The sequence below is a fragment of the Echiichthys vipera genome (assembly GCF_963691815.1).
Source record: "Echiichthys vipera genome assembly, chromosome: 12".
Taxonomy (NCBI): domain Eukaryota; kingdom Metazoa; phylum Chordata; class Actinopteri; order Perciformes; family Trachinidae; genus Echiichthys; species Echiichthys vipera.
This window is the reverse complement of record NC_139837.1, coordinates 17,254,716-17,279,242: the sequence shown is the minus strand read 5'-3', so window position 1 is coordinate 17,279,242 and position 24,527 is coordinate 17,254,716. Positions and strand designations below refer to the sequence as shown.

The window sequence follows — 24,527 nt, the reverse complement described above, 5'->3', positions numbered from 1 at the left end:
ATTCACATTGCTAAATACAGTAGAAATGAAACATTGTTGCCTGATCTTCAGTAAAAAAAATGCTCTCTTCATTCACCTTTTATAGTTCTATTAAGGCAATAAGGTCAAGTGAACGTCTTTCCACATCTGTCTGAGAAAGACAAAACACTGTCTGTTTTGGGGAAAGTGATAGATTGGGGTTTAATATTCTACATGGTAAAAAAATGTCTTTGGGGCTCTTACTTTCCAAAAAGGAAAGCTACATTATGAGTCTGTCAATCCTCAAGCGGATTTTGTACGGTAGGTCCAAGGATGAAAATAGTCTCGGGGAGCCCACTGAGCCTCGAGCTGAGTGGATCTCCCAGGCCAGTGGAACCCTCTGGTTTTCACAGAAGGATCTTGTAGTAGTCGTCCCTGTAGCTGTACAAGACCACCACAGCCACCCTGCAAGAGGATAACATCTGTCAGTTATAAGATTCAAAATAATATTTTAGGAGGAAACAAATCATCATGGAGAACTCCCGAATGGCACATCTCCAAATCAGGACAATGAAATTCAGCCATGAGAGTTTCCAATATCTTAGATTTTGTTAGATAAAGAGGTCAGTCTAGTTAAAATAACACAGGAGTCAACTCTGTCAAGAGTCCATGTCCAGGGAAAGAGGCCCTTAACTCGGTGCAGAAATGAACAACAACAAAAAGAAGAAAATTAAGACTTAATTCCTTTGTCACTTAAAATATTCCTCTCCAGATGTTAGCCCCGCTAACAACATCTAATTCATCCTAATTGTAACCATTTATTGATGACCACTTAACTTTTCAACTAGTGCTATCATCAGGTCAAATTTTTAATCCTCATCTGTGTGCTTAGGGCTAATTGGCCAATGTTAGCATGCTAACAAAAACATAAATTAAGATGGTGAACATGATAAACATTAAACCTGATTAAGATCAACATGCTAGCATTGTCATTGTGAACATGGTAGCGTGTAGCCTCACAGAGCTGCTACAGTAGCATGACTGTGATAACATACAGGTCTTGCCCACAGTAGTTTTGGCTAAAAGGAAAGCTCAGTGACTGTGAAACCTTTCGGATAAGTTTAGTTTATGACTGCATGAGCCCTTTAGCCCACTCATCTGGCCTCACTTGCCTCCGTTGCCTGTGCCCCACAATTGATGAAAACAACTAAACAAACAACATAAAACATGCTGAATGTATTCACTGTTGCCTCTGTGACGCTCATTTATCAGTAGAGACTTTTTCAGACAGGAAATTAAAACCAACTGCTCTGGAGAGGAGGACGGGAAGGCAGAAAGAGAAGCTTTGATTTTATTTTTATTTTTTTGTTACAGTCTCATTCATGTAACAGAAAATCCTTCGAATCCCTCACAGGGTTGCTTTCTGGGGGCGTTCAAAAGTGTCACAACAACAAAAAAATCTGCTGGGAAGCTTGGGAATATTAGCAATATTAACCTCTCCATACACAGCGCACACAGCAATGGATAAAGTCAACCCGCCCCTCCTGTGCTGCAAATTTCAGTGTCGATCAGCTTGGGTGTTACGAGACAGACATCATAAGACCAAACAAGCCAAATCCTTCTCCAGATTTCACCTCAGGAAATGGGATCAGATGAGGATTTGATTTTGTGCAAGGCAGTATTTATCCGTATTCCAGCTCCCTTTGAAGGACTGACTGTCACTGTTACGCCTAGAGTGGGTGGGCTTTGTTGGAGCTTTGGAGTGGCAGCTGCTCGTAAAAGCAAGTCTGCCTTTTTTTTTAAGGTGGCCTTTAATGTATTCTACTGTTTGCTTCAGGTTTCATTTTAATAAAAAAATAACAAGTGAGTAAGGGATGAAAAGATGTGGGGGTGAGCAGAGAGGCGAGGCAGCGGGGTCATCTTCCACTAGGGATCCTGCTGAGACGAGACGGCTGTAATGGTTTGTTCGGAAAATGTCAATACGGTATCAAGTTCCTGCTGCTTCTTTACTGTTGAAGGGAGAAAACATTTTGACACTAAAAACAAGGCTGTGCCTGTGAAAATGGAGTTTTGACAGAGTTTATAGAAGTAATTTAATTGGATTCTTTCTTTCTCTTATTCAAATATTTATTTATGCATTCTTTAAAATAGTTTTTAATGACCAGATTTTTCCGCATTCGCATTGGTCATCAGTCCACTACTATGGCCTTGATTGACATAGCTCAACAGCTATTGGAAGGATTATTGTAATCCCTTCTTGCATCCCTAGCGCCACCAGCAGGGTATTATTGTTTTTTAGTCATATACAGTATCTCAACAACTATTAGATTAATATGCCGGCCATGAAACCTGGTTCAGACATGGAGCCCAGAGGACAATTCCTAATCATTTTGAGGATCCCGACTTCATCTTGCACAACCACAAAAGTAAAAAGTTTTCACTTTACCAAAGTTTGTGCTAATCCATCTACTAGATGTTGAGATAATTCACTGATTGACATTCAAGGCCCCCAGAGAATCCTACTGATTTAGTTTTTTTCTGGCCGAAAACATAGCTAGATCTGCAACAATTTGTTCTTTGTATAATAATGACACAAGGAACTCAACACTGCAGGACAACATACTACCCAACTTACTTTTTTGTAATTTTGAGATGATGGATCTCATCGCAGATGGACTTCAGGTATCGCTGCTTAGGGAGCCGAGACAGCAGTGTCTTTACGCTGCCGTTGAACTGCTCTTCGCCATCAAACTGTGAAAAAGAGAGAGAGAAAGGGCAAGGGTTAATGCAACATTTTGGGAAAAAGGACAGATTGGGTGCCAAAGTGTTACACGCAATACAGAGACAAAGCTCACTGACATCATGCAAAGCCTGGTACAGATGTAGGAAATTTCCAACACAACACCTCACAAGGTGTCACTTTCTTCATGTTTGTTAACAGGAAAGTGAATGGCATTTTGGAGGAACAAATGGGGTTTTTCATCTGCAGCCTTGAAGTATATTTTTGCACGTCAAGTGTAGCTGGACAGTGAAAGCACAAAGCTACAGTGGCTTTGTAGATTTCCTTGGCTCCCTGTGTGACTTGGGGTAATTTGCCATATTTAAAACAGGCCTTTCCTGCATGCCTGGTTATACCCACTGTGTATTGTCATATGTTTTATATACTAGATGTGTTTTCTTTGACACATGTGCTGCGAGTGGCTGACTGAATAGGTGGCCCATTCATTTATGGAGTGGAGGCTTTTGATTATATAACAGTGGTGTTAAGCTTTCTTCGTGTTTCTTAGAACAACATCATTTAAGTCTTTTTTTTTCTTTCAAAACCTCTGCTCTCAGGAACTAGGGTCTTTATGAGTGTAGCCTTGGTTAGGAGTTTGGAATGTGAATATTAACACCTCTTAAGTATGCGTTTTGTTAACTGTAGTATGTGTCTGTTCCATGCGTAAGCCTTGTTAAAGTTACTCTTTAGCAGATCTCCCTGGCTGTAGAAAAGGCTGGGGTGTTCCCTCTCTACACTCCTCATCAGGACTGTAAGGAAGGAGACGGGATCCCCTCTTCCTGTCTAGGATCTTGACCTCTGTTTGCCGTTCTTTCCACTCCCACCCTTTATTACGAATGTAGCCTTATTAACTCCACAGTTGTTTTCATGAAGCCAGTAGGGAACCAACCTCCAGTGACAGGAAGTTGATCAGCGTTTCCTTCTGCAGGTCCACCTGAGGGATACAAAACAAGCAAGGTTACATAAAAAAACAAAAAACAATGGAGCCTTATCTCATGTCGCAACAATTCCACAAACATATTCATAATCAAGCTAAAAATATCTACCGTTGCCCAATAGCTTGTGTAATTCTTTCAACACAAGATAATCCAATCCACTCAAACATCAGTAAATTACTTATAATTCCACTTTCACAATGCTCTCGTCAGGCCTGAAAGCACTCCATGTACCTTTAACAGGAAGGGTCTAATGGCCTCCTGGGTTTATGATTAGAAAATAAGTACTGCTGTGTTACAGTCTAACTGATGGACAAGTAGGCTGCTGACATACAACAACAAAAACTTACAGGCCAGTGCAGAATCAAGGTGATTATGTTTCAATAACTTGTGAAATGACAATGTGACTGCCTTCTGTTTAGTGTTCATTGTTCTGTAGTGGCTGGAATGGATTCACAGCCATCTTAACCTCCAGCAGGGGGATTTTACCACAAGGCAAATCACTATAAAAGGGCTGCTCCCAGTGATGTTTGCGGTTTTAGCTATTAAAAAAATGCCTTTCCCCGCTCCGTGATTTCACACATGAATTCAACAGATAAGGTGAGAGAGCATATAAAAGGGGAGCTGGGATTGGGAGGGATAAGGGGGGTAAACAAACAAATGACTTACTGCCAGAACCTCAATGTCACTGCTCTTGTTCTGCAAATTGCTACTGAGATTCTGTAATCTGGTTTGGATCTGAGGGAGAGAGAGAGAGAGAGAGAGAGAGAGAGAGAGAGAGAGAGAGAGAGAGAGAGAGAGAGAGAGAGAGAGAGAGAGAGAGAGAGAGAGAGAGAGAGAGAGAGAGAGAGAGAGAGAGAGAGAGAGAGAGAGAGAGAGAGAGAGAGAGAGAGAGAGAGAGAGAGAGAGAGAGAGAGAGAGAGAGAGAGAGAGAGAGAGAGAGAGAGAGAGAGAGAGAGAGAGAGAGAGAGAGAGAGAGAGAGAGAGAGAGAGAGAGAGAGAGAGAGAGAGAGAGAGAGAGAGAGAGAAAGAGAAAGAGATTCTAAATGACTAACATTCCAATGTTTAACACACGCACACACAGACACAAAGAAGAAGTGTATATCTGACAGAGAGACAACTCCTTATGTCATAATAGGGACTAAGACATATTTACTGTGCATAAGTTTGGAGCAATGAATAAACTTAGTTGAGACCTGGCAGCAGGAAAAAAGCCTTTTCATGAGTATATGACACTGCTCGGCTTTGATTTGAGTGGATGAACGTGATTCACAAGTACATATAAGTACTGTATATCCCACATTAAAGCTTTCCTAGAAGTTTACCGGGTTGGGTACCAGCAGGTAACCTGCAAAAAGGTTGCGTAATGGGGAGGGTTAAAATCATATTTATGTAAATGCACAGGTATTGATGATGATTGCGCATTAGGCTATTATTCTCAAACAAACTTGCACAGTGCTGTGTGAATGCAGCTTCTGCCTGATTCGAAAACTATATACCGTATATATGCAGAAGACGTTTGTCAAAACATCATTCTGGAGATGAGGATGCAGCTGACAGCAACCGGCCATTTACTTTGGATATGTGGAGAAATGATTACCGCAAAGTCAGTTATCATCATGTCGCTTTTCATTACATCAACAACATCACAGGTGACGGGGTCAGGTCACAGCTCTTATATTAATGGCCGGGGTTGGGTCGTGGGGATAATTGCAGGTAACAGGTCAGTTCCAGTACCGAGCTTTGCAGGGGCAGGTTTTCAAAACTGGACCCGTGCAGGTATCTGCCTTCGGCCAATGGATTAAAGTGCAGGTGTGAACATCTCTTCATATTCCAAAATAAACAACAGCGTACTTACGATTGAATTTAATCAACAGCTGCACTTTCAGAAACAATCCGTGAAACTGAGAGAAAGCACCCTTTTTTTGACCCAGTGTTGCGACGCTCACTGTCAGTTAAGGTACTTCATGGAGTTTTTTTTCCCCCACTTATGGTGGTGTAGAGACAGGTTTAGATGAGCAGGTGCAGAGACAAACTCCAGTTGTCTGAGTGGCAAACATTTGTGACTAATTTTAGATAACCACATCAGAAAATCTGGCAGAATTCAATCATTGATTTCAGTACTGAAAAAAAACAGCATCAGAACAGGTGGCAAGAATCAGGATGCCTGTGTGTGTGCGTGTGTGTGCGTGTGCGTGTGCGTTTGCGTGTGCGTGTGTGTACAACACAAACCTGAGTCTCATAGCGCCGTCTAACACTGGAAGAAACTTTGTCTGGGCTGATGACGTTCACATTCATGCTGCTGCTGCTCCCATGCTGCTCTGAAGAGCCTGGATACCATTTGCACATTTTATCCAATTATAATGCACATTATAATCACACCTGACTCTCACATTTACACATTCTAATGTGATGACAGTGAAAACTGCCTTGTGTTTGTTATTCAATTAAAACAGTTTGTATGCTACCTGTGTGCATGCCAGAAGTTGGGTGTGAAATGTAACACTCCTTCTATTGCACTTATCGTACGTCACTAACAGTAACAAATCAGTTAAATGCCAGAAGTGAAAATACAACACAAGAATTAGTTGTACTTAGCACATGCACACACTATTGCAAGACTTTTATTGCAGCACTTTGGTAGAGTCAAAAGTCAAAGCACAACTGTATGAGAACAGAGGTGTGACTGTTTCATGCTACAGTAAGACGTAATGATGCGAATATATAGTTTAATCTGTATAGAGGCTGACTGTAAGTGGTAATCAGACCTGTGGTGTTGAGCTGGGATCCTTTAGGGTTCTGAGACATGCTTTCAGGGATTTCTCTGCAGGGGCACAAGGACAGCATTATATAAGAACAACCCCCCTTACATCTTTCAGACATCTGAGCAGCACATTAAACCAAAATGTCTTTACCTTATGTTTCTTTCCTCAAAGAATTTGGTCCGACATTTCTGAATAATGTGGTCCACCAAGTCATACTCAGGAATCCGTTTCTCAGACTGTCTGTCCTTCTCAAAGGATTTGACCTGAAGACAGAAAATGACTTAAACATGTACACAACCTTTCCATAATTCTCTCTTATAAAAACAGTTTGGAAGGCACCGTGGTCTGCAATGATACTCACAGAAAAGATGTTTTCTTAGGTCAGAAAAATAAATACTGCACAAAGCTTTGCTGCACTGTAAGGCTGTTTACCTTTACATAGTTCCCCTCCTTGTCAGAGACCAGGGCCATGCAGCTGATGCCTGCCAGCCTGCAGTGCTCCAGCAACGTCTCCTGAGACTTAACACACAAAATGACAAAAGGCTGAATTACTCTCACACACAATGTGATTTAATGCTGCAACTTGGCTGAACTGAGGAGTGCATTCAAATATATCTTAGACTATATCTAAGAATATTCATTTTCGAAACATACTACATAGGTGTTGATGATGACCTTTCCCTGTGTTTCACTGTTGGGGCCTGAGTATGCCAGCCAGATGGCCGGCGTGGTTTGAATTTAGACGGAGGAGTTTACTGAACCTGGCAATCTGCCGCCATACCAGTTTTAGATATTTTTTTGTTCCATTAATTACTTAAAGAATCACAAGTCAAGTTTGACATTTAGGTTGGAAAAATATTACAAAATTAAAGTTTAATCTGAGGGGAACACTATGGCTTCAAAAATTCTTCTATAGTAGCAGTCAAGTCAGTCAAAGTAGAGTTTTGCTTGGAACGAGAGTGAGTTTGCACTGTGCTGGGAGTCACAACCAAAACCACTGTGTATTCAGCTAATGCATTCAACCATGACAGTGTGTATGTATACACGTATATGTTTGTGTCAGCCCAATCAATTCCCACCAAGTTCTTCCTGAGATTTTCAGCTAAACGAGCTAATGATGGTGCAGAACAAACTCTTCTGTGTTACAAATGTGTGTGTTACTTTGCCTCGTCATCCTAAAAGCACTAAAACGTCCTCTTTACTTACAACTTTCTCATTGACAGAAACAATTAAGCCAAAGGTAAGCCATTGCCTGGAGACTGGCGGGCAGCTCTGGCCCATATGCCTAAGCTGACTGCATGTTGAAGGGGTTTGCCATATTTGGCTAATAAAAGCTAAAAGAGTGAAACTGTCTCCCGAGGATGAATTAAAGCTGCAGATTGGGGCCTGTTAAAAAGCCAGCATGTGAAAGGTGTTAACAAAAGTATAAAGAGGGGGACGGATGGGTGAGGAGGTCCGAACAAGGTGTTCTTACCATCTCGCCACTGGTCAAGGCACGACCTGCATACATAATCAACAAGTACCAATTCAAACACTTTCGACAAGTTGGACATAATGACGCTTGCATTCAGCCAAACCCAACCTTTCTTAAATGCTTCTAAGGAGAAATGAAAGCCATCACTTATGCCATCACTTATGTCCTGTGCCAGTACAAAATACAATGAAGACCATGAAAGCAAACACTTGTCCACTGCAGAAATGGAAAGTTAAAACAATAGGTTATAAGGAGTGAAGGAGGAAAAAAAATCATGTGGGCACAGCAATATGCCAGGGAGAGCGTTTACTACTACACACAAACACAAGGCCGAGATCAGTTTGTCACGTAAACATGAAGAATGTGACAGAGGTATGGCATCAGGAGTTTTGGACCAGAATATAAATAACTTCACTGTGAAGGGACTGATCTCGTCACAGCGTGGCTGCTTCCCTTCACACAAATTATCATAAAAGTTTATTGGAAGATTGTCTAACAGATGAGTCGATTAATGCAGAAATGACTCCCAAGTTGTATTGTCCATATATGGCCAGTAAGCTTCTTTCAAAGTGCAGCCTATTCTCTGGGACGTTTACATTTTTTGATGCTGTCATGATAAGTCTGTGCCCCCTGTAGGAGGGAAGATGTTTTTACCCAGTATACACAATGACTTATTCCCATTCAAGGATCTACAAAGTCAGAAATGTGGTTGAGTTTTGACAACGAACATGAGGGCTTAGCTATATACCTATTAGTGCATTAACTCAAAACCAATGAAATCCTTCTTCTTGTACAGTGCTGCTCTAGCTTCGTCTTCTCTGCAGATTCTTTCCGGAAGTGAAGTAAGGGAGTGACTTACTGAGAAGTGGATTCTGCTTCCTTTAGCTGAGATATATTCAGGCTTGGGCCTAATGGCTCTGGCATGACTAGGTTTTAAGTGACTGCGTTTTTACTGATTATATATGTTGATTGCTTGCACTTTTTTGAGGATTTTTTTAAAGATTATTTCTCCACCACAAATGCAGAACCATCCTTTAGCAATTCAGAACTAAAATATTTTCGGGGAAAATACATTTAAAACATATGAACACCTTATGGCACGGCTTAATGACATATTTGGTTCTCATGATGAACTTCATATGTGGAAAATAAATGCAAGCTGTTCATAGTTTCAGTTTCACTGTAGACAAATTCCAACACACGAGTTCCCTAAGCTAACACGAGTCCTTTTTGCTGCCAGATCACAACTAAAGACATTTCATTCCAACTTAAAAAGGCATCATGGAGTTGTCGGCCATTAACAGCGCTTGCACATACAGTTGACAGGATATACTTTGTGTCTGTGGTTTCACACTGATCTCCAGCTAGTGGTACTGAGCCAACAACTGCAACAAGCAGAAGCAAGGAAGTAGAAGACTCCTAGCAAGAAAACATAGATGCAGGCTTCCAAATGTAAAAAAAATACACTGGCTCTGCATTTGCATTCAACACTTTTGTAAAACCTCCTGGATACACAAAATAATGCTCACCTGTGAGACATCGTAGGCAATGTCTGCAGAGACGCCGGTGCTCCATAACTTCTGGACTACACTGATGGCTCTGGACATTGAAGAATGCCCCACTGGAACCACTAGCGCATCGCAAGAGCTCACGAATGGCTGAGGATGGATATAGAGGGGAGAAAAAAAATTGAGGATGTAAAAAAGCTGCATAATTAATGAGTCATTAATTAATCATTTCAATGCCCCTCTCTGTCTGCAGTTTTCTGGCAGATCATTTCACATTCTGAATAGAGAGAAATATAGAAAATGATGCAACTCCAAAGATAACTCCATGGCGTCAAGAGTCACAGTGATCATAGTTATTAACATCTTTCTAAAAGTGGCTGTGTGGCAGACGACTGCTGTAATAAGGCATCATTAAATAAGTAGCTGTCTTCTGCTCCTTCATTAGAATAATTAGGAATGTCAGATCCCAGAGTGTGTGAGTGTGTGAGTGTGTGAGTGTGTGAGTGTGTGAGTGTGTGAGTGTGTGTGTGTGTGTGTGTGTGTGTGTGTGTGTGTGTGTGTTTGTGTTTGTCTGTCTCTCTCACTGGCTCCTCCATGTTGGCCATAGCAGCACAGACTTTGTCCAAGGCCACACTGGCCCCTACTGCAGAGGGCACCGGCACTGTGGATACTGGCAGCCGGAACTCCTTGATCTAGCAGCAGAGAGAGCAAAAGATGGCATGTAGATTGCATCACCAACACTGCATCATATGGAATTAATGGATAGCAGGTAGAAGAGGTGTATATGAAAAGGGAAGTTTAACAGGTGCAGATTCATAACTTGACAGAAAACCTACCAAGTGGTCGTAGCGTCCTCCAGCAGCCACTATGTCTGGCACAGTTCGCTTACGCTTCCTGATGAAAGCCACAAATTGGAAGATGACCCCAGAGTGATGCTGCACCTTGTATACTAAGCCTAAGTTAACCACCACCTGCAGAGAGGATACATCTGCGTTAAAAAGGGGAGAAAACATACACAGTGGCTCTTCTTTGAGATGTTACATTCATTTAATCAAAATCACCTGCAGTTTAACTCCCAGTCTGCGCAGTAGAACCGTGAGCTCCTCCAGGTCCTTTAGGCCCTGCTTGGCCAGCTGGGTGACAGCAGTCTTTTGTTTGGTGAGTGATGTCAGCAGTGGCACCAGGTCTTGAAGATTCCCCTTCTGTTCTATGTACTTGTACAGGGTCTGCAACTGGAAGCAACAGAGGAGGGATCTCAATGTTTGCGAGGGAGAACAAGTGGGATTATTCTTTACAGGAGATTGTACACCCGGGGGACACTTACACAGATGGTTGATAGGGAAAAGTTGCAGAACTTTGCCTCCACTTCACGTTTGGTCAGCTTTTCACTCTGAAGGGGGAAAAAGGTTCATAGGACTGTTACCTGTTCTATATTTGGGAAGAACAATATTATATATTTTCATACCAGCATATTAGCAACAGTCACGCAATGTGAACAACATCTGTGATGCACATGTGACCTGTACTGACCATGGCATCACACAGTATCGTGGAGGCCTGGCTCAGTTTGTCCTCAGGGATTCCACTGTGGAGCAGGATGGCCTTCAACAAGCTGGTGTGGTTCAGGTAAATGTTATAGTTCCTTTCCTGCGGTCACAAAACACACGCAAACACACCTTTAACCCTTTCAGTTGCAATTACAGTCAAGACCAAGAGCACTACTGTACAATGGGCGCCTCAGTGAATAATGACTGTTGTGTCCGACTGCCCTCTCATTCGGTCTGACTCACATATTCTTAAGAGCTTTCACACAAAGAGCAGGGTGGTGGAGAGGATCAGAACCAGGATCTATGAGGGATGAAGCATAGGCCAGACTGTAGGGTGGCTGGGTTCATGATTCATGCAAGGAGCGCTGCGACTAGAGAGCGACGCAGCACTGGGATGTGTGTACAGGAAATGGATTGTATTGGGAGGCTGGGAAGGAAGTGCACAGAGCTGTGCACAACAGATTTACTATGCAAATAATAAATACGGTGTAAATCTGTCAGGCTAACACAGACTTTGGTATGTTAGAAATGTGAGTGGGAAGTGAAAAGGGAAAAAACAACAACAGGACAGGTTTGCAATGATGGCATCCGTAGGAAAATAAAGAACAATGATGCATCAAGCACCTTGACAAAGTGCTCTGAATATGAGTCAAGACGAGGCAGGAGAGCACCAACTGTCAGCTCACTGGATCATTTAAAATACAAGTAGATCATTCTTGTAACCTGAAGCCCGGGGAATTCCTGGATTATTTCAGAGATGGTGTAAATGGTCTCGGCATCAGGGAGCAGGCTGTTAGTGACTGGTGTGATGATGTCAAAGGCACACTCCAGGAGCTCCCTTGGGTGCGCTCGATCCAGCTTCCTGGGGCGGAATACACGTTCGATGCTGTACCTTGAGACAGATCGAGAGGAACAAATTCTCAACACGAATACCAGGTTTCATGTGAACTATTTAACGTGGTGGTGATTTGACTTAATTTTTTTTTTTTCATTATTACTAGATAAGATAATATTAAGCACATCATCCCTATCACAAAAACAAAAAAAAATGTGTTAAATAATTTAACTTTACCTCTTTAACTGTGTTATACTATTGCGAGCAACGAATCTTGAAAACGCCATCTAAAGGAAAAAGAGAGTTGAGATTGTACAAAGACAGTGAAATCAGTGCATACCCGGTTGTAATCAATCACAGTGTGGAAACAACCATTTAGTCCTCAGGGTTTCCTGAGGTAGCAGGATCTTAAGACGGCTGCTAATTACAGTCTCACACTATGTGTGTTTGGATGTGCTGATGCAAAGAGTTGTATAAGTAGTATTTGTGTGCAAGCGTGTGTGCTGTGTGTGTGTGTGTGTGTGTGTGTGTTGGACTCACACGAAGGTCATAGGGCAGTGTAACCAGCATTCCGCTGTGGTCCATGAAGCAGGCCAGCTCGCTGCCATCATACAACTTCCTATTCCTGGGGAGGAGCAGCGGTGTCTGGAGACGCACCGCACCTGAAAACAAACATCGCATATTACTGCGACATCTGCATAAGATAACATAACCCTCACCCTGAAGGAGATGATGCATGTGAACAGATACAAACTGAGCATAAACAAATAAGTACAGCTGGACATCATCAGCAGCGGGCACAAAAATAACACTAGCACCTGCACAGAATCTGTGCTTTCCAACAGTGCGCTTATTGTTTAGCTGCCACTCACAGGAGCAGATGTTGGGGTCCAGAGAAACGGGCTTACACCAGGTCAGGAGTCCAAGTGGTTCACAGTGGAGAGTCAACAGAGACTCACACGCACCCTCACCAAACAAGCGTAGTGTACTCACCGTGCTTCTTAAAGATCCTGGTGATTGTTTCGTACACATGCTGCTGCAATTTGGCACTGTTGAAGCTGAAGCTGCCCTGGAGGGAGACCAAACAAACAGCCTCTGTTAAGGATCAGGAGACATCGATTAAGCACTAACAGGCCTTCTGCTGGTCTGTTACACAGACCAGATGAGGAAAGTAGCACTAAGGGTTTGGTGCAGTAACTCATATGTATGCAGTGACATCTTCAGGTAGAGACGGGAACTACTTGCAGAGTGGATTAACGGCCACAGCAGCAACACTGGTATTGTTTTCACCTTGTGAGTCTGTGTTTATCATCATGTCACAATGTGGTCCTGGAGACAGCTACTTTGGTGGGAACTAACATAGAGGAGGTTTTGAGTATTTCGCCAGGTGTTTATGTCTGTCTGCAGCCAGATTATGCCTCATGTCACCCCCACTTTACGCCACTGGCCCAATTTGGCTTTGCAACTAGTATCAAATCAACAAAAACACTCATCCTTGTGTCATCTAAGGACAACTGCATATTAAATAAATCTATTAAATTTTAAAATGTCAGTCAGACACATGACCTTCCCTCTGGTCTTTTATAAAATGACATCTAAAGTTTGGAATTACTTATTAACCACAACAGAAATATGTACAATATGACAAAATAAGATGACTTAAACACAACTAAAGCAGTAGCCATACCTTGAGTAGGTCTATGTCGTAGGTGTAATCCATAACAGGAGAGGTGTTTTGGGCGAACAGTTGGCCCACCATGGTGCGGTAGGCTTTGCCGCTGATATTGGCCATGGTGTGCTGCAGCACCTCATGCAGCTCGGACTCCTCCATCTGTGGTGGAGGCAGCAGTTCACTCTTCAGTAGCTCCTGGGCGGTAGGTCGCAGGGCTGGGTCATGGTTTAACAGCCACTGGATCACTATCCTCTGAAGGATACAAAGAAGAGACACAGAGAGCTTTATATTGTTACACTGAGAACACAGCGGAAAGGAGAAAGACTCATCAAAATGCTGTGCTGCAGCATCCTCACCTGTGTTCCTTGCTCATACTCTGTAAAGTCCTCAGGGAAATTCATGGGCTCCTGCAGCATGAAAACAGATGAGGTCAGTAAAAAATCAGTTTCAAAGCCCCATGCCATCTACATGAAATGCTCCCGGTCCTGAACATGGACGTACCACGCGTAGCTGGCTCAGAACAGAGATGCGCTCGGCCCCGGTGGTCATTGGCCGGTAGGACATCTCAAACAGAATGATACCCAGGCTAAACAGGTCAACTTTCTAAGGAGAGAAAGAATGGACATATACCAGGCATTCAAAAACTCAATTATGAAACAAAGACAAACAAAAGGGACATTTAGGCAACTGCACAAGCTGAAATTATGTATATATTAGGGCGGGGAGTTTAACTTGTTAATTACGATTAATTAATTACAGAAGAAATAATGCAAAAAATGTATTGTTTATTTGCAATTTATTTTTGCACTCAGTGCAGAGCATTGCTCATTGCAAGAGTTCCCGCCCGGCCCGTAATACTGACGCACAGAACGCAACACGGGAGAAAAGAACCCAATGAGAAGCGAGATGAGCTGGGTTCAGTTGGTGACATTTGAGTTCTAAGAAACAACCAAGTGGAAACTTGGACAAGGGCACGGCTGTGTAAAAATTCACATCCCACCGGAGCTCTTCAGCCTCCGCTCCACCCCAATGCCGAACATGTTGCAGTTAATGTTAGCACAGACAACGCTCTTAGGAGGGACTGTCATTAGTTGATGGATCATTTTTGTTTCTGTGTTTTTGAAAACATGGGAGAAAAAGCAATCTCTGTTTTATGCCAATGATATTATTCTAAATATTTTTGCAATGTTAGGTTTCCACTTTTCTTGAATATACCGTACTAAGAGCTGTTTTATTTTTTATAATATATAAAGTCATATATCAAAATCCATTTATATTGAAAAATGTTGCTACTTGTGTCAAATATTGGTATGTGATTAATTGCAATTAATTAATTACAAATTACAAATATATATATATGTATATATTTTAAAAGTAATCTGAAATCTTACTTGGTTGTAGGTGGCTTTGGTGTTTCCTTGAACCTCCGGACTGACGTAGAGCGCAGTACCAACCATGCCTGTCATGTTACCTGTAGAACAGTGATGCAAAAGCAGCACCAAGTGTCAGGGAAGTACAGGCGTACCAGACAAAACAGAGTTACACTATGTGAATGTTTTCAAGCTCCCTGCACCTGTTGGGTCTGGTTTGGGCATCACTGCTGAGCCGCTGTCCTCCACTTCAAATTTACCTGCAGCCTGAGAGACATAAAAGATCTCCAGATGTTTATAACATCTTCATCACTAGACTTACATATTTAATAAACACAAATCCTTCACATTGACTCCACAGTGCAGCCTGTCAGCAGGGTGAAGCTGTTAACTCAATACCACATTAGGTAATGCATACCACATTAGCAGGATGGTCTGTAGCCAGGCCAAAGTCTCCTATCTTCACATGGTCTTGCGAGTCAAGGAAGATGTTGACAGGTTTCAAGTCCCTGTGAATCATGCCCTAAAAGAGGGTGGATAAAGAAATTTGCTCAGTCAGGTGTAACTGAAAACATTGCTGCCCTCTTGCTAACATTCATATTACTGCTATTACCATACAAATAGCAACAGATATTGAAGTATGAAAAACATATCTTTAAGCGTGATCTTTATTGTTATGAGACACTTCCGTGGTAAATGTGCTTATTAGCTTTAAAGGAGGGTGGAAACTTGAAGGCACAAAGACACAGACAGATAAAACACCTGTTCGTGGATGTAAGCAAGACCATCCAGTATTTCCCTGAAGAGTCTCCATAACCGACTCTGGTCCAGATGCAGGCTGTGATCTATTGTGTCCCTTAAAGTGCTCTTTTCACAGTATTCCATCTGTCAGGAACAGACAACATACATTAGCTGTGAGGCAGAGACCTCTAGTGGTAAAGAATGGAGCATGGAGGTGAAGCTTACTTGTATGTACAAGTGATGTGCTATACGGAGGGGTCGATCTGATTCTGTGCTCTCGGACGTGTCGATCGGCAGCCTTTTGCTTGGCTCAACCTGCGAGAGGAAACACCATCTGTACTCTGCACTGTGCCAAAAACACTAACAAGTGAATTAATAATGAGGTGTAAAAATTCAAACCTGTGACAACTCTTCTGTGCTTTCGCCATTGTCAAAGATGATGTCACTACTTGAGTCACTATCTGATGGCCTAAAAGTAAAAAAAAAAAAAAAAATGTCTGATGTATCTGGAATTCATACAGAAGAAAATTTTGTTGGCACCAAAAAATAAACACTCACAAAAAAGAGGCCCCAAACACATCTTCGTCATCATCGTCCTCTTCATCACTCGACTGGTGTCTGCTACATTTGGCGCTGGAGGATTTCTCGATGGAGGTGGACCATTCCACTGAGCTCGACAGGGCTGGAGGCGGAGCAACGTCCTCCGCGTTATCAGCGAGGCCCAGGTCGTTGATGCGCTGCGGAGGCCCTTTACACCGAGGAGGCTTGTCTGAGGCGCTCCAAGGCTCAGAGCTGTCTGTGTTGCTTAGCACCCCTGCCGAGGGCGTCTCGTGCCGCTCGATCCACGCATTGTAGTAGCGGACGATATTCTCATGGTTGAGGCGTGAGAGCAGCGTCACCTCGCCTTTGATCCGTCTGAACTGTTTACTAGCCGGGTTGACCTGGATGCGCTTCACAGCATAGTAGCAGCCGTCGAGGTTATTCTGAACCTGGAGACGCAGGAGAGGGAAAGTAGACGAGACAAAGTGGATACAAAGGGATCGCACCCAGCCTTCTTGCCAGTGTAATGTCATCTCCCAATAAGGTTGATGTGTTAAAAGAGAGCCTACCTTAATTACAGCACCAAAGGCTCCCTTTCCAAGAAGCTGGAGTTCCTCAAACTCATTGAAGTAACGAGAAAACTGTCTCTGCACCCCGGACATGAATGGAGCATTCAGGATGTGGCTCTGTGGGATGACTGATGATGGAAAGTCCACACCGGGATCTGAGATGTCAAAAAAAAAAAAAAAAAACGTTAAAATCTTTTGGGCTGTTTTGTTGGAGTTGATCTTTTTCATTTGTCTTTGTTCTTTTTATAGCATCACAAATTGGGTGGTGGGATCAGTACTCTCTTCTTTACACTGCATACACTCACTGTGTGCAGAAAATAGAAACACCTCAAGAATGTAATACAATACCCAAAATACAATTAATATTAGTACTGAAAAATGTGTCAATTATTCAATTACTCAATGAACAGAAAATTACCATTTAGGATTCAGTTTGATTTGTTTGTTGACTCAATTTTAGGATACTTTGGTTGCACATTTGGTTTTGCTGGACTGAATTTTCAATGGTGTTTCTAATATTTACACATTGTTTATGAACATCACCTTCTGGACTGGCCTCCTGGTGCTGTGGCAGATTTTTAGGTGATGGAGGCTTGAGGAAGGAGTGGTCTAAAAGCTGCTGGGTTGTCCAGCGTTCAGCATCATTCAAACACAAACACCTATGACAAAGACACACATGGTATAAAAGACAAGTTCAACTGTGACACAGGAATGCCCTAACCTCCTGTACGAAGCAAAGTAGACACACAGACTATAAAACACCATGACCTTATGGGACAAACCAGGGTTTTTGCATGTTTTAGCCTTTTTACATCAAATCCCATATGCTTCACATTACTGCCAAACATTTTCCGAGGCACGGTCCTCAGCTTTAGAGTTTTGAATGGATTTTTCCTCCCTTCCAGGCAGTTACTGGTTTCCCTTTATGTCTGCACGGCATGTAAATCAACTCACAGAGACAGGAAAGTTTCTTGAGTTTTAGGAATTAATTCTTTTAGCATACAGCTGCAACAATTAGTCAGTACATGAACTGAAATAAAATTATCTGGGAGCTATTTCAGTAATTGAGTAATTGATTAATTAATTCATTGTTGTGCTCACATGGTGAAAACATAGGAAACTGATCTAAAACCCTGCAGTAAGCTTTGACAATGATCAGCACTAATGGGAAGAATACAGGACATGATTTACGGTAAATAGCTGGTGATGTATCCATCCATACATACTTGTGGAGGAAATCTTGGAAGTCAGCAGGCAGGCTGGCTGGCACTGTCACTGGATACTCCTGCCCCTCCTTCCCCTGACTTAGAGCCAACAGCAACAGCCCCAAGTTCCACACGTCCCCTTTTTTTCCTGTTTTTGTTGGCATCACCGAATCCTCTGAGAAATGAACGTGGGATTGCTCAAAAATGTCTTCTTTGCACATATCAGCAAATCTCTTCGATAAGCTGTAATCAGTCAGTCGAACGTTGCCCTCAGAGTCCACCAGCACGCTGGAGGCCCCAAGCTGTTTGTGGACCACAGAGTTGGAGTGAAGGTAGTCGAGAGCAGCCAGCAGCTGGGCCGTGTAGTGGCACAGTTTATCTAGAGGGAGCGGGGTGTGGTTGATGAGGCTTTGGCTCAAGTTGATGCCCGCCACATGCTCCACCAGCAGGTTAACCACAAGGCAGTCCTCTTTCTCAGTGGAGCTCAGCGCCATGTAGCGCACCAGGTTTGGGTGATCCAGTCGCAGGAGGGAGTTTAATTCATTTTCTGCCCCATGGATCTACTCAGGAATTCAGAAGTATGGTATGTATTTCAGTTTTTAATAAAAGTCAAATACATTATTTATGACTACATTCTTAATGATAACGTATGCTTCCTTCTCTACTTGCCTGCTTTTTGCAGTTGTCAATCCTTCCTTTCTCCTGGCTAGTGAAGAACTTTCCAATCTTCTTGTTCCAGCGAAGCGACCACTCGTAGATCATAGCAAAATCCCCTGAGTTTGCCTCAAAACCATAATAAATGTTATGGTGGAACCTCTCGCTTACACCTGTCGCAATCATGAACACAGACACAAGGTCAAACACAGGTTACCAGGGTGGATTAAAAGACTTTTGCACCAGACCGGCTGCATCATCTAAGACAGCTCTCACCTAAGTTTTTTCCTCTGTGGACAACAAGTTCCCCAAAAGTGCTGCTGTTGAAGTGAAGAAGCTCTTGTGAGCGTGTGTTGTCTTCATTAACCGTGTCACGTCTGGGAAAACAGATAAAACTTTAAGTGTAACTATAATGTTTCTTTAGCATGAGGGGCATCAGTCGGTTTGCTGTGTACCTGTGGCGTGTATTCGAGGTAGTCCGACGGCGGCTACCGCCTGCTTTCTTGGCTTCTATCAGTTCTGGAGGAGCTCCACCCGGGGTGGGTGGGCTCTTCCCTAACAGAGAGGCATTAGTAGGAACTGGCTGGTCCATACTCTCAAGTCGTTCCTGTGAATATAAACACAATGCAAATGGTCAATCACATCACCAAATTTGTCCATGTGATATTTCTGCAGGCGGAATAATATCCACTGTGCATGTGTTTTCCATGGAGATCACCTGCTTGGCTATCTCCTTTCTTCTCTTTTCCTCTCGTTTCTCCTCCTCTCTTCTTTGGATTTCAGCCATGATCTCTTTTTCCTGCAAGAACCAAAAAAACTCAGTCAACTGGAATGTCTGTCAGTTGTTGGGGTTCAGTTACTTAAGGAAATATCAACATGGTGCATAGTTTGTCATATCTTTAGAACTTACGGGACAGGCAAGTAACAAAGCATTTCCCAAACTCTGATGTCTTTCAGCAAAAGGTGTGTAGCAGAAGCAACGTATTGTCTTTTTATGTGTAATTAGATCAGCTACATTGCTTCTTATTTATAGTATTAGCAGTGAAGATTTTGTTTCAATTGCACAGAAAAGAGGAGATTATGGTTCTAGCAAATAAAACAAATTCTACAAATGACTTTTTGTCTCTCTTCCTGACCATCTCCTCCTCCTGTTTGCGCCGCTGGTCCATTTTCTGCTGCTCCTCCTGGGCTCGTTTCTCCTGCTGTCTCTGTTGTCTCTTCAGCATCTCCTCGTGGAAGGAGCTTGACGGGGGCTTGTTGTGCTCGCTCAGGAAGCCCTGGATATAGTCTGCTAGCTCGTAAATCATCACCTATTTGGAAAGGTAGGTAGGTTAAAAGTAGCCTGTGTGTAAACATGTAACTGTGTGTCTGTGCAGCCTCACCTCTCCACATCGTATTGATGCCAGCTTGGTAATTTCACTCTGAAGGTTCTGGAGATTTTCGTTCGATAGACCTTTGGCATTATTTAGCGTCAGCTCTGGAGGCCTGTAGGTGCCACAAGATATAAAAACTAAAATATATTAATATATAAAATATTAGTTACCTTAGTTAGTTAGTTACCTTTTAGTATCCAAAAGCACAAGACACTCTTTTGAGACTATAACTGTAAAGAATAAAAACAACCTTGCAAATGCTGCTGACGTTAGCTGTGCCATTTTAATGCTTCAAATACAAGCGCTTTTTGTAGACTAGATACAATATTCAACAGTGTAATATTGTGAATATACCGTTAAAAAAAGAGAAAAGAAAAAAGGGGAAATAAATGAATTAAAAGAGCCGTAGAAAAACAACAACACCAGCCAGCAGTGTCACAAAGTTATAATCCAACATTCAGATAAATATCACTTGCTTTTTACAACTATTTGGTTTTATGAATTTTTATAGAGGTAAGAGAAGTGTCCACATATTTTCTTTTCTGAGCCATGTCATCTTATGACTAAATAATTTGCCAATAATAATAATGCAAGGGTTAATAATCAATTAAGTTTAAAATTGTTTAGACAGTATTAGATTAAGATAAAATGTATCTTCAACATGTGTTTCTCTGACCAGTAGTTTCCAGAATGTATCATTATGTGGACATACAATGAATAAGTGTATTACAGAGCCAGTTTGGGCATTACAAAAGATACATTGTTACATGAAGACATAGTTCAGAGACAGCTTCATTAAAGGAATAACATGGAGAAAGAAACCCCCCCTCGTGTTTAGGAGCAGCTGGTCACTACGTGTATGGATACCCTGCTGCAGTGCAGTGGGAATGCTGGCCACAGTGAATACATGACATGTGTCAGGGGTCAGTACTTACGCGTCTGGGTATGTGGGTGGGCATTTGACCTGCAAGTCCACAGTCACGTAGCATTCCTGTCCATTATTCAGCCCGTTGGGCCGCAGGCAGAGATGCACCTCTGGAGGCCTTTTAACCTGAAAATACAGTCAACAAATCCTCACTGGTGGTGATGATCACCTCGGATCACTACATAATAGAAGGACTGTGTCAACTTTGTGCCCGTCATCAGCTCACTAAAGGCAATGCATCCTGCTGCTAACATCTCTAGCTAACGTGAGGCTACCTTCCACGGGTCCGTGTTGCGCAGATCCTGGAAGTCCTCTCCAAAGATAGACGCGAGAGCTTCGAGCTCATTTTCCTGCTGGACCGTGTAGTCGTCTGTCCCATCCGCTGGCGTGTGCTGCTGACTGCTCATTCTTCAACTACATGGCAGTCCTCCTGTCCTGTCTCACTCACAGCCGTCAGACAGAAGGAGGAAGAGTATCCCTCCGCTCAGCGCGCCTCTCCGCAGCCGCACTCCGCTCCTCTCTCACTTTGTTGGCCCAATGTTCAGCAGATAATCTCCCCACTGTCTTTAAGAACTACTTAATAGTCGCTAACTTATCACACAAGCGACAGGCGACCATGCTGCCCACCATAACAACGACGCTAACTGGCGCATGGCCGTTGCGAGTGTCGCGGGTTGTAACGTCATCACGTTGCTTTCTCGGAAAAGGCCTCTGGAGGGCAGTAATTATCCTAAACTTTTTTTTGGTAGTAATGGTGAACCAGACCAGTACAATAAGGGAGAAAATGTGAAGTAATGCAGAATAGTAATAATTAATGCAGGTATTTTTGAACTAACAGGCCCTTGTCCTGTTACTACAGGTGCAGCATCACTCTATCAGTATGACCCAGGGATGAAGGAAGTCAGTCAGAGTTGGGGGGTGCTTTGATTTGAATGGCCAGGATATATAAAAGTTATAAAAACAGTTTAATCGAATCGAATTAAAGAGACAGACAGACAGACAGACAGAACACCTGAAAGCCTGCTGTGTGTCAAACTACACAGGCAGAGACACTGAAGTAATGCATAAGAACTGATCGAGTTAGATGTGAGCCTTGACCAGATTAACTGCGACCGGGTCTGAAAAATGAGACCAACGCGGAAGTGCCCTAAGCCTGTATTCTAGAGTGGCCTGCAGGGGGCGACACGCGTGGTTGCAGAAGACATCGGGTTGTAAGCAAGTCAATGGTGAAAATGACCTACTTGTCATTTGATTTGTCACTACAATAAGCCGGTTGCAGAAGTTTTTATTGTCTCTATCATTAGTTTGATGCCCAGCAGTGTTCATTTTTTCAAATTCGGTCCCAGTTTGAATCAAATAGATGATTAAGCAGGGGATGCATTGGGTGTGGCTTGCTTGTGATTGACAGGTCTCAAAGACAGAGCTTGTCAATCAAACCTGTAACGTTACAGCAGCCTTTGTTCTCCGTGTTCGCAGTTTGTTTTCAGTTTAACCTGTTGTACTAAAAGACACTCCAAGCAGACTGCTGTTCAGTTCATCCAGTAAGCAACGTTACATATTATTTCAAGCCTTATCTTCTTCAATAATTGACTTAAATTCTGATTTAGTTTGCATTTAGATTGCCTAAAATGCCTTCCCCTGTTGCCTCACACACACACACACACACACACACACACACACACACACACACACACACACACACACACACACAACCTTAACTGGGCTTCCTTTAGGTTTTCTCTCTTCTATTTTAAAGATGAACTTTCATCTGTTTCTGACGAGAAACGACAGGAAGTGACAAACTAGAACTTCTAAACAGGAGGTAGAGTCGTGTGTGTGTGTGTGTGTGTGTGTATGTGTGTGTGTGTGTATATAAATATATACACACACACACTTTAGTTTAATAGGTCATATATTTACTTTTATTGGCAGTAAAATAACAGTCTGTTTTGTCATGATGTTTTTGTTTTTTCAGGTGAAGTAGATCTACAAAGGGTGAGTGTCACATACACATTCATATACAGTTTAAAATATAGTGAACTTGTCAGATGCATTGAGCTCTAGGCTGTTAAAATCTGCGTTTTTTAACGTTTCTGATTGAAGATGATAGCTGACTGTTAATCGTTGTCTTTAACGACCTCAGTTTTGTCTTTGACGACCTCGGTTTTGTCTTTGTTTGATTAAACAAAATTTTGGCTCATCCGGTGATTGATTTTTTTCAATGGACTAACTCAGTGCTGTGTTGGACTGTAGTCCCCAGTTGATAAAGTTATTTAAATGTGTGTGTCATCTGTTTGCCATAATTTGAGCCAGTGGAAGCAGATAGATGTTAAACAGAAGGTGACCCAGGATGTCATATTCGTCCGCCCAGATGTGTAATTACCTACAGACACAAAGTAGTCCCTGTTCTTTCAGAAGGATTCAAGCCAGTTTAATATTTTGCCAAAAACTCCAATCCAGTTTTCCAGAAGGTCTAGTGATATGTTCTGGTCGACTGCAGCACTTGGTATGACTGCAGATCCAGTCATACCAAGACTGAAAGTTCCGTTGTGCTGTTGTGTGGCTGTGCCATCTGTCTATTCAACATGGCCTTGTCTCTCTGACTACATGAGAATATTTCTCTTAATTCTAGGAAACAACAAATTCAAAATTTGATTCTGTGTGATTACTTGTTCTTTCTCTCAGGTGGGGAGAAGACAGACCATCCTCAAGGCTAGAGTCGCCTCATGTCTGAACTCCTGCAGCGCCCCGACTCGTCTGCAACCTCCTCGAGTTCTCTAACACGACGCGACGCTCACATGCACATGTGTTTCTAAATGTAGCACATGAGGAGGGTTTTGTCTATTTGATAAATATAATGTAGCTGTATGATTTTTGCAGTTTTTGTGCGGTATTCTCATTGATTCTGCATAACTTTCCATTGTTTTAATGGAATTACATATTAATGACATGCTCATGCAACAGAAGCTGGCGTTGAATGTTTGTCATCTGATGCATCTGCATTCAGTTCCTATCTGTGGAGATAGAGGAGAGACAGCTATATTAGGAAGCTTAGCATCTTGTCGGGCAGCTTGGAGCAGAAGAATGCTCTCTAACATACCTCCAGCTGTGATATAGGCAGGGGCGATTCCAGGATCAGACCTTTAGGAGGGCTCAGCCCGAATGAGAACTCTGACATTTGCCACAATGAAAGGGGTTGAATACTTTTGCAAGCAGCATGCGCACTAAGACCTTGGGAAATGCCACAGAAAAATCCATGCCGTGATTTGATAACAGAACATTTGACATTTGGAGGTTTCTGTGTGTAAACTGCTCAAACTCAAATTCAGATCGTCTCACTACAATAAAATGGCTACTATGGGGACTAACATCATCACACATGAAAACAGTTGATCTCTTTAATCCATAAGATTCCTAGCTTTCCAGTCCTACCCAATTTATGTAATACCAAGACTGTTTAGGGACCACAGTATGCTATAATATTAAAATACAGCATTTCAGAATATGCGAAAATGATACATTTCTTCTGCATGAGAAAAAATACTTGTTTTTGCCCCAATATGTCTGATAATCATAATGGCATGTCTGTAAAGGGGAGACTTGTGGGTACCCAGAACCAATTTCATTCAGATATCTCGAGGTCTCTTATATCTAAGTCATACTTCCTTGTGCTGTGA

At 42.4% G+C, this 24,527-nt stretch overlaps 1 protein-coding gene across 1 annotated transcript; it reads right to left on the bottom strand.

Moving 5' to 3' along the window:
- Nucleotides 1-5: 5 nt before the first annotated feature.
- eif2ak4 (eukaryotic translation initiation factor 2 alpha kinase 4) lies at nt 6-21,469 on the bottom strand. Its single transcript, XM_083924062.1, has 39 exons — nt 21,126-21,469; nt 20,861-20,976; nt 19,935-20,037; nt 19,689-19,862; nt 19,271-19,351; nt 19,008-19,159; nt 18,829-18,929; nt 18,568-18,725; nt 17,920-18,458; nt 17,237-17,352; nt 16,694-16,848; nt 16,143-16,573; nt 15,984-16,053; nt 15,810-15,899; nt 15,606-15,728; nt 15,262-15,366; nt 15,047-15,110; nt 14,865-14,944; nt 13,975-14,076; nt 13,830-13,880; nt 13,489-13,725; nt 12,795-12,870; nt 12,342-12,463; nt 12,039-12,088; nt 11,690-11,858; nt 10,950-11,066; nt 10,744-10,809; nt 10,481-10,651; nt 10,256-10,390; nt 10,004-10,111; nt 9,441-9,569; nt 6,870-6,956; nt 6,588-6,700; nt 6,441-6,496; nt 5,905-6,002; nt 4,342-4,410; nt 3,627-3,671; nt 2,594-2,709; nt 6-423 (listed from the first exon to the last, which is right to left on the bottom strand). The coding sequence occupies exons 1-39, from the start codon at nt 21,255-21,257 to the stop codon at nt 366-368; spliced, it is 4,965 nt and encodes a 1,654-aa protein (XP_083780188.1). The 5' UTR covers nt 21,258-21,469; the 3' UTR covers nt 6-365.
- Between the last annotated feature and the right edge of the window lie 3,058 nt (nt 21,470-24,527).

Bases quoted from the DNA above. Each gene is read 5' to 3' on its own strand.
- eif2ak4 (XM_083924062.1), bottom strand. From the start codon at position 21,257: ATGAGCAGTCAGCAGCACACGCCAGCGGATGGGACAGACGACTACACG. The intron at 15,900-15,983 runs GTTTGAATTTTT...TTCCTCTCGCAG, and splicing joins GCACAGAAGAGTTGTCACAG to GTTGAGCCAAGCAAAAGGCT. The intron at 6,497-6,587 runs GTAAAGACATTT...GTGCCCCTGCAG, and splicing joins TTTGAGGAAAGAAACATAAG to AGAAATCCCTGAAAGCATGT.